A 10,738-nucleotide genomic window follows, 5' to 3' on the forward strand; every position below is an offset into this window, starting at 1 on the left:
CTGATTGATCTCCTTCAAGGTAATTCATGCAATGTATTATCATATGACATCACTGTAAAACATGCCTGCCACATGAGGTTTTATAAAAAGAACATTGTGATTTTTATTTTTTTTTAATTGCTTTAACTGGACAAACAAAAAAACAAATATATGTATAGGCTAGTATTATTATTAGAAATGTTCCATTACCAACAAGCACAAACTTTGATGTCAATCTTTGTCTTTCACTATTATCTGCAACACACAAATGTCAGTGAGGCAACCTTAAATGATTTCAAATTGTCTCATTAACTTCACACTGTTTCTCATCAGTGCATCCCATAATTTAGAGGAATGTTTCGATGAGGAATGTTCGTGAGGTAACAGGATACCACCGTCACTGGGAAACAGTGCCACGCCATCTCCTCCCCATTTGTGTTGCTGCCTCTGCGCTTTTGCATTACTACAACTATTTGTCCACAATGATCTATTTTTAAAGGTCGCCTTATAAATGTCTTTTTTTAGCTAAGGTTTTGGTCTCCACCAGCTCCTCATGAAATATCCGATTGAGGACAAGATGTATGGTTCTCCCGAGCCAAACATAGATTATGGAAATTTAACCAACACAGAGGCTACAGAGATGTGCTTGGTCCTAACAAGCCAACAATACATGCTATGTATAGACCGAAAGGAACAACTACAGTGATCGGTGATGTCACCACAATGAGGAAAAAGCGAAGAATGAATGAGACAGAAGCACATATGATAACCACACATTAAAACAAGCAGCATAAAGAGACAGGAGCTAACACATACAAACAATCAAGGCTAAAAAACTTAGCCTATACTTCTTTTGAATTAACACACAAATCTAAATCAGGCATTGTAATTAGAGCAGATTAGACATGTGCCATCTTAATTCAAGAAGACTCACTCTGGGCTATTATGCTGTCTGATATATTCATACCTGAAACATAGACAACACAACCTTTATCATCTGAAAAGCTAATTGTGCTTTTTTTGTGGAAGAACTACTTAAAATTGAGTCATTTTTATCTTCATAAAAGTAATTCAGCATAAAAAAAAATCTTTAAAAATCAACACAGGAAAAATATTACAAGACAGATGGATGTTTGACACGAGAAATATTCTGCAGTCTTTTTGATTGCGAGGTAAACGGGAAAGATCAGACCTTCATTTTAATCTGTTTTCACAGAAGCCAGGCTTCGCTTGGCAAAACATTACCATCTGTTACTAATTTAAATATTGAATATGTCCGTCTTGGTGGTAAAAAAAATAACTTATTTTACATTCAAATAAAATAATGATCACTGCAAATATTTTCGTGCTTGCTGTGTTGAAGATTAAAAAAAATATTTAGTGTGTCCTTCAGTAGAAATGTAACCATGGCAACCACTTGGAGAGAAATGGAGACAAGTCTGGTTCATGTGAGCATCTTGGCTTAGCTTCATTCACTAGAATAAATACTCTCACTGTACATGCATCATTATGTTTCCCTGTATTACTCACAATCTGAACGACCTGACTGTTTACATGGATATCAACTATCCTACTTCGTTTGGTCAGTGCTCTTATAACAAAGCAATCTACCATTGTATATTTTATCTTTATGTGAAGGGGGCCATAATAGCTACTCCAGGAATCAACTAGCAGCCAAATCGATGAGTGACCTTGAATATAGAGCTTCAACTTGATGGACAGCTACAGTGTGGATGCACTCCACTGGGTAGTGTTTTAAACCCTGCGGCGGCTGGTGAACCAGGTGATGTAGAAGCTAACTGCTCCTCCAACAATGTTAACAGGAAAGAGGAGTGCTGGGAGCCCAATGCACATGTTTTTTTCTTTTCTGTTTTTTTTTTTTCGTTTTTTTTTTTACAAGGTTTTATCAGCCTGCTCCTGCCCCCAGGACGCCACAGCTGAGCTCTCACTACAGAATGTCTGAAACTTTAAACTGGCCTTAGTCAGAACATCAATATAATTCATCTACACTCAAACCACTCAATTTCTAACTCTTAACTTTCTTTTAAGGTATTTTCTAATTGGACAAAAAGACAACCTAACACCAATGATTTGATCCACTCCTAAAAGAAAAACAGTTTCTCATTAGGTGCAGGGAGGGTTAAATTCTGTTGGAATCTTAGATCCCCACCGATGTCAAAATCAAATCTACACCCTTGACTCCTGCTCAAATCAGCAGCAATAAAAACACGACAACTGGGTGGACCTAGTAGAGTCAGACTGTCAAAAGTCAAAAGAAGTCCTGTCTACTGTGACTCTGTCTGCAAGTACAACTACAGTCCCCTTGTCTTGTATTCATGGCCTCACTGTTCCAACACTTTTGGAGGGGATTTCCATTGATTGTGTCAGGTAAAGACACACAGGACTCCACAGTCAATAGGAAAGGAGTCAACTACAGGGGTACTGGTCATAGTTCACTATTCAATAAAAAGAATAACTTTTAATTTCCATGCTGGCTCACTGACATAATGGAGCAGGAAACTGATGCCTTCTTACCAAATTAGTTACCCTACCTGCTTTTGCAGCTACTGGAAATGGTGACACCATTCTCATTTAACTCGACTAAACTGTGGAAATAAAGAAATGGTTCCACATTAATGAGCTCATCTAGCCCAGTTAGGGGCAGTGTGTGACTGATAGATGGCAGCAATATCCTGGCCCGATGGGACAAGGAGACAGAGACAGAGAGAGACAGAGAGACCTGTTATTCTCTAGCTATAGAGGTTTAGATGGTATCAGTGAACAAATTCAGATGAGAAAGCCATTTATAAACACCGCGATGTTCTCAGAATGGTTCATAAATCAAATCTGGTCACGTTTAACATTTCCTGTGGCCCACTGCCCTTTAAAGTGTTTCTACATCTTTGCCAACTGCAATTACTTACTAGCACAGGTGGAGCCAAAAATCATCTTCAGAGGAAACACAGCTTTAAAAATAGATCCACAAAGAGACTGTTCAGCAGTTCAACAGCCCAGAACCTGCACAGACTTGGCCTAATTATGCACAACCTGATAAAATGCAAATTATAATATAAGTTAATGTACTTTTATGTGATATCAAACCTACTGCAAGGATTATATAGTAAGTCAATCAGATACCAAATACTGATGATTGTGTTAAAAAAAACTGTCCCAAGCCAATAATCTATACTTTGATCTGCTGTAATGTCACTGTATTATAAAGGAATCTGAATATTTCCTTTTGATTTCAGCCCTCAGTGTTTCTCTGGGTGATCGGGATTTATAAAGAAGCTTGAGCACCGCCTTGTTCCTCCATTACCCTCTGCCTCCATCTATTATCTCTTCCTCCCATCCATCATATCACCATCACTGTATCCAACCCTCCGTCAAACTGACAAGGTTTGCCTGTGCAAAAAGCAATTATGAGGTCAAGGCCATACAGCCAGCACTCCTCCTGCAGGAACTGGCTTTGGGAGTCCGGCGAAACTAAATGAACGTATGTCTGACCCAGACAACATGCTGGCGAGACCTGGGCCTAACAAGGTTTGACCATTTGCTGAAGCACACTGTGCTCTTTTCACCTGCTACTGTGTGAGAGAGGAGTGTACCCGGAAGAGAAGTTGTTTCCTAAATAATGAATGGGGCTGATAATGGAAATGAGATTAAGAAATGAAAGATGGGTTTTGAGTCGTCATCTGTACCAAAGACAGGAAGTGTATTAGGAACGCAGTTTGAAACAGACCATTAATGCTGAACATATTTGTGAGCTGCGATACGTCTACTAATTAAATAACACTGCTCTCTGAAACATCCCTAACTTCAAAGACTGCAGAACACAAGAATGACAGGTATTAAAAGAACATATCTTAAATTAGTGCTCAATAATATGACGGATTGAGGTGGCTCTTTTACACAATTCAGCATTATGAGGAAAAACTTCAGAAAAGTTTGACAACACAGATCTCTGCAGGAAGAAATTAAAATTGCGCACATTTTGTGTGTGCTAATGGGTTTACCCAAATATTCTCCTGCCTTTTTTACTCAATGTATACTAAAATGTGGCAAACAAAAGAATTAGACAAAAGTCTAATACATGAAGTTAATAAAGCTTGGGTGCTTTTATTAACTCACACTACAAATTAACACTGAAACTACTGTGTGAGTCATGAAATGAAGAACAAGAGGGAAGTCTTCGGGGGGAGGATGTCAGGTTAGGACTTGTGACAACAGTCACACAACACATAAGGCTGAATGTGAGCAGAATTCTCACTTCCACAAATACCAAACCCAACACTCCTACAGGGTGTCATAAACCACCATCCGGCCTCAGGAAACATCCAGAACTCACTTCCCACTTTATCGAAGCCAAGCAAGCGCACAGACAACTCTGCCTCAGACATTATCTTATTCACAGACCACCCCCCCTCCCCTCATTAGTCCAGTGCGACCCGGAGCCAAGCCGCCTCATTAAGGGAAATCCCTAAATCACCTCTGATGTTCTCCATTCTCTATGACACCACTTGAAGAAAGTGTTAATCACTAACACAATGTTTTTGGTCACACTAAAACAAATAAACACCAATAACCCTTAGCCATAAAAGCTGTGCAACAAAATAACTACACGAAACTCCTATGTCTGTCACTTCTGTCTAGTTCAGCACATTCTGTAAAGGACTTAGTGGTTTTCACAGGAGACATGACTAAGAGAACATAAGCAGTAAGTATCTTTCAATAGGTGGGTGGCAGTGATGATGTCTCCTCTGGATGGACAGCCTCACCCTGAGCTGTCCTCTCCGTCATGAGAAGTGAGTAATGTCTGTGAAGCTTTATATTACTGTCTGCCTGTGGAGGGGAATTAAAGATAAGCTGCAGTGGATGCTGATTTCAGAGGGGTTCAAAGGAATGGAAAAAAAAACTATATCCTCACCTAATATTTGTGTTAAACATAAACCAACTCCTCAGAGTGAGCAGCAACCTGTAATATTCCTTTATTTTTATAATGTTTTAGATTATTACATTATTTAACGTAATGTGCGTATAACACCATTATACAGTATTTTGATTATGATAGTGAGCATTAATGAATTAAAAAAACCCTCACTGAGATTAGAATATAATTCTTACTTAATATGCTTTAAAGCTATATTTGATTGTATTGCTTCTAAACAGTGGGTGACATTTATTCATTTGTTTATTGATCCAAACCAAAACAACAATGTAATTTATATTCAATCTATACTGTAACGGCGTCAGCTTAATTTACTCCAGGGAGTTTTGTTACTGTTTTGTTACGGCCACCATAATTCAGATGAGATAAGCCTACACAGCTTTACCAGCCACAGTGATTGCTTCTCTGACTTTAACCGCCCTGCGTTTCACCCCTCAAGCCATAAAGGCAAATGTATTATCCTTTGTTTGGTGGAGTTTGTTCCTACAGTCTGAAAGGATTGCATTCAGTGCAAATCCTCAATTCTCAGAAAAACAAAAAAATGCTTTAAGAGAAATAAAAGAACAGTGCCTGGTAAAGGATGTAGTGTTTATCTGTCATCAAGTGATTCAACACATAATAAACACCTGATGTTTCAAAAAATGATTTTTCAGATTCAGCTGTGAGGCAGCACAGACCAGCCTTATGTAACTTTTGTTCCTGGTTCCAGCTCAGATAAAGACAGTCTCAAGTATGGCGCAACATGGTGAAATCAGTGTTTTATTAGGACACTGAAACTGATAAAAGACTTTTCCTCTGGATGTTTTTGAAATAAGACTGATTCTACTGGTCCCAAGCAGTAAAGTGTATGTTATACTGTTTTCCATCTGCAAGTATGCCATAAGTCTGCGTTTTGTTATCTTGTCATTAGAGTCAGAAAAAACTCAAATTGGTTGTGTGTGGCCAAGGGCGTGAGCTGCTCATGTGTCCTATCAAAGCAGACTAGAATGTAGCACTAAGAGAACAACAAAGCTTCTGTAATGCCCACAACTGTCTGTGTGCGTGTCTGCAAGTGACTATAATTAAGGCCTAAAAGGTCACATGAAAGGTCTAATGCACATCATTTGTTTGTGTTCGTGCATCCCTGGTACTCGCTGACACGATGAACTCTACTGGCAACAAAACAAACCTGCTCATTCTGCAAGATAAAAAAGGAACAAGCCTTTCAGCTTTCCCGACAAAAAGAAAACAACAACTTGGCCCAATGCTGCGGAGCCATTAAAAACTTTGATACACAAGCTTTCATGCTTCACTGACTGCCATCAAGCGACTCATCCTGTCTTTGCTGGGACAAGCAGGTATAATTCCCAAACATAACATGGGCAAACAGAATCAGAGGCAAGAAGCAGTGACCTCCTTCATGACCTCTAAGCTGCTTCTGCCCATAAATTAAACCTTTAAAGCAGATTAAGATGTTGCATCTTGCTGGTTGTTGCAGCAGTAACAACAGGTATCCAGGAAGTCCCTGAACCCTTCCAAGAAATAGTCCTGTGCAGTGTGCACAACCACCTACAGTATACTCATTTAAAATCTTTGTAACATAATTCTTCCGGACATCCTCTAAAATATTTACTGTATCTGCAGCTTCATCGTGTTAGTTCCATGAAATACATCAGTGTCACTCTTCATCTGCATTTTTAGCTTTTCCACCAGTATCCAGTCCACATGCAGGGCATGTGGGGCTGATCACAGTGGACAGATGGAAACAAGGCAATGACCTTGTTCGAGATGTCAAATCACATCCATATCTTGATGCAATATTTGGATTTTGTGTAAAAAGAGGCCAGACATTATGATGACATTGAGGGAAAAAGCAAAACAGTCTCAAGTAAAATTCTGCCTTTGATTTTATTATTCACACCTGATCTAAATGTCCTCAGAGACAGCGTACCTGGAGTCCTGCACCTCTAGTTCCAGATTCTACATATACTGAATGATGTTGTGCTGATGCTGGCATTTTGCACGTCAGTCAGCTGTCACTTCACCCTCTGTCACAACAACTCTTCTGTTGATATTGTGGATTTGAACTTTGTCTGATTTGGCACCCTCAGACTGCTTCCTCTTCCCCCCAAAAGAAGCAGCTTAGTGTTCCCTGTTTTGACAATGGTGTTAACATCATCATCTACTGAAGGTCCACATGGATGTCAAATTCTTCAAATAATGGATCTGTACTCTATGACCTTCACTTGATGCATGTGTAACATTGTTAGGCGATTCCACTTTCTAGGTTACTAGGAGCCATGGTTGCCATGTAGACATTAGTGGAGTTTGATTGGTCAGTGGGGAACAGGCAAGCCAGTCCATAGCATCAATGCCTTCATCATGCTGGACCTGCTGACACACTTCAGCCACATGAGGCCCAGCATTGTCATCATCAGAAGGAACCCAGGATCCACTGCACCAGCATACGCTCTCACAATGGGTCTATGGTATCTGGTATCTAATGACAGTCAGGGCAGGGTACCTCTGGCTAGCACATGGTCAGCTGTTACAGCCCTCCAAAGAAATGCCTCCCCACACCATTACTGACCCACCGCCAAACCAGTCATGCCGGAGGATGTTGCAGGCAGCAGAACATTCTCCACAGCGTCTCTGTCACGTCTGTCACTTGTGTGACTACACATGCAACATCAAGCTACACCAACAAGTCTGACACTTGGTTGTTGTTGGTTGTTGTTGGTTGTCAGTCAGAACCAGATCAATAATGTGTATAAGCTGATACACAAATCTCTGGAGTCAGAATCATTATTGAGACTGAAAAGGTCAGATTGACACATCCCTGATAAACAGCCTCATCATTTTCAGTGTAAGTCCAGCATAAACCTGCATCTGTTTGCAATGTTAACACGTTGTTGGTATTGCACTAAATAACATACAAGTATCAAATAAATATAGCAGACAGCAGACCACCCTGACAGGCCAGATTCTACAGTGGAGCGCGAACAGATAGAAGGGAGACATCTATAAAACCTACAGCCACTCCAGCAGTGTATGGTCATCAGCCAGCAAACACTACTTAACAAGATCTATTCTGAAGAACAGCCGACTTTATACAGTGGAGCGTTTGTGTTGAAGATGTAGAGATACAGACTCACCTCTGTATCTCTACATCCTCAGATCATCACAACATTAACAACAAACCAGCCTGCAGCTCTTCAGGCACTTAGCCAGATCCTGTCCCCTACCAACAGCTTGTCACAGCAAGATGACAGAACAGATAGGCCCCACCTGTCCACCAACACCACCCTCACTCTCCACCACCCACTCCTTGACATTGTATTCCACGACAGTTGTTACTTAGAGAGCACATTTAGGAAGACAAATCAACAGCATGATGTAGGCAAACAATGACAGCTGAAATGGACAAGAGGGGAAGTGAGAATGAGTGAGAATGTGTGTGTGTGTGCTCAGTCAGGAGGGAAAGGTTCTTTTACTCCAGAATACATTTAACAAAGACAGTTTGTCTGTTGTCAGCTCATAACATAGAACTGTTTTGCTGTGCAGCATGTGTGTATGGGAGTAGAGCTGAAGTGTAACCCTGTTAATGGTTAGTCCTCGTCTGCAGGTTTCATAGATTGAATTAAGCTTTCTGGGAAAAACGCCAGCTCTAAGCTCTGAGAAGCTGTGCTGCATGTTGACATGATAATATCTGACTTATCTCTAAGAACACTTGTCTGACTTGACTGGCTAATTAATAACATGGAGCAATATGACAGATAAGAGACAGATGGACACTGAAATGGCCTCTTTTCTGGGAGGTAAAGTCTTGGATTAACTCTCTGTGGTTTGATGGCCTTATTATTCTCCATGTGGCGGTGTGTGTGTGTGTGTGTGTGTGTGTTATGATTTTGAGACCACAGAAGGCTACTGTTTACTGACAAAACACCAAAATCGTGTTGTAATGTTTAGACAGGTGGAATGTGGCTTTTGTAGAATTTGTACACTATGCAGAACAGGACTCATTGTAGTTTGTAAATATAGCCAGAGAAACAACCCACAGCTGTAACCTACCTAATAGAAGCAGCTTCACTTCTCTGGCTGCCTTCTCTCCGTCCTCTCGAAGGTTTTTGTCAATCATCTTTGACCTCTCCGCGGCAGCTTTATCCTCGGCGCTCACCGTGCAACCCATGGTTCCGAAGACAGGGGCGCACCGACCACTTGCGCAGAAAAAAGGCAAAACAACCTAAGGATTCAGTTCTTATAGCGTCAGCCAAGTGCCAACGATCACGATGGAGCAGCTTGAGCTTCCAGCACCGACCTTCTTCAGCCTGTTCCAGAGTTGTTATCCGCGCATAAAAAGTCACTGTTCCTGCTCTTCTGCTCAACCAGGAGCTCAAAAAGGAAGCAAGAGCTTTCAAACCTTTTGTTTGTCTGCGCTCAATCTCACACTGTTATTTCTGGTCCATGCCGAAGCGCTGGGAGCCTTCAGCTCTGCATCCATCCACAGGCGGAGGTGCCTCACTTGTCTCGCTGGCCTGATAAACAGCAGCAGCAGCAGCAGCACATTCACGTCCCCACGGTTCGCGCGGCTGCTGCAGTCCTCAATTAACTCTTCAAATATGCCCGTGACAATTGGAAGTACTCAAGCAGTCGCATCGACGTCACTTGAGCAACTTGTCGCGATAGTCCAATTAAATAAGGTGAGCTCTCCACGGTGGTTTGCGTGGAACCAATTAGAGTGGAAACAAGCGAGGCGTGATTTCAGAATGTAAGTGATGTGCGGACTGCAGTGGGCGCTGTGCCAGCGTCATTCCTCTGCATTTCTCGCGGTTGCACGCCGAGAAGACAAACACACAAACGTGGCACAGCAGGAGGAAAGTGTTGTGAGTGAGTGTGTGGCTGCGCGGTGCACGAGGCGCTTCGTCCGCGCGGGGATGCAGCGCGTGCATTTAAAATGGCCCGTGAGCCTTTGCGTCACATGTTTATGAAATACCTTGCTGTGTAATTAGGCCGTGAGAAATACTGGCAGACAGCGCCACCACGTGGAGACAACTAGGTTTAATATGGTCACAGCTATTAGAAAAAATGTGCATAAAAGACAAGTGTTGCTTATTTATGTAAATTAACGTTCAAACGGGCATAATATATACTATTCCTCCAATTTGTACACATCTTTTTTCTTGTTTTATTTCTTTTCTATTTCTATTCTTTTTTTCTTACTTTATACTCTTCTCATGAAATGATTGTGACAATGATAGTTGATTGTTAAGGTGTATATTTTTCCAAAATTTGATTGATCAGTTACTTTCAAACATATCACAGTGAAAGGAGGACTAAAGAGAGAAATGTGTCTAATGTCCCTTGTGCGGCTCAGTGGTAGAGCAGGGTGGTCCAATAACCAGAAGGTCGGTGGTTCAATCCCAACTCCTCCCTAGTTATTGTTGTGTGTCCTTGGGCAAGGCACCTTACCCACATTGCCTCCACTGGTGTGTGGTGCTACTTGCTGGCAGCCTTAAGCAATATCCCTTCTGGGATTATTAAAGTATTAAAAAAACAAAGATGTCAACCTTTTGGGCAACCATGTATATTCCCTTGTCTATCATGTTACTTTTTTTAAGGCTGCCGCTGTAACGTAGGTGAGATGTATGTGAGTGTGACTGTGTGTTTTCATGAGTGCAGCTGCTGTTGCAACAAATCTAAATAAAAATGTGTTTATCTGTGTAATTCATTAATAAATCTGCAGTCTGTTGGCACATTAAGGTCAGCAGTGAGGGCTCATAATGACCAAACAGTTTGGTTTCAGTGTTTTCTTGTAAACACAGCCCAGCCTTA

At 41.2% G+C, this 10,738-nt stretch overlaps 1 protein-coding gene across 1 annotated transcript in view; it reads right to left on the minus strand.

The window, feature by feature from the left end:
* The window catches only part of gnai2b (guanine nucleotide binding protein (G protein), alpha inhibiting activity polypeptide 2b), a 33,537-nt gene extending 23,717 nt beyond the window's left edge, over positions 1-9,820 (minus strand). Inside the window, exon 1 of the mRNA XM_028405648.1 lies at positions 8,978-9,820. Within this exon, the coding sequence (XP_028261449.1) occupies positions 8,978-9,095 (118 nt within the window). The 5' untranslated portion in view covers positions 9,096-9,820. The remainder of the gene's footprint in view (positions 1-8,977) is intronic.
* Positions 9,821-10,738: the final 918 nt, after the last annotated feature.

Source organism: Parambassis ranga, chromosome 5, assembly GCF_900634625.1.
Source record: "Parambassis ranga chromosome 5, fParRan2.1, whole genome shotgun sequence".
Classification (NCBI taxonomy): Eukaryota; Metazoa; Chordata; class Actinopteri; family Ambassidae; genus Parambassis; species Parambassis ranga.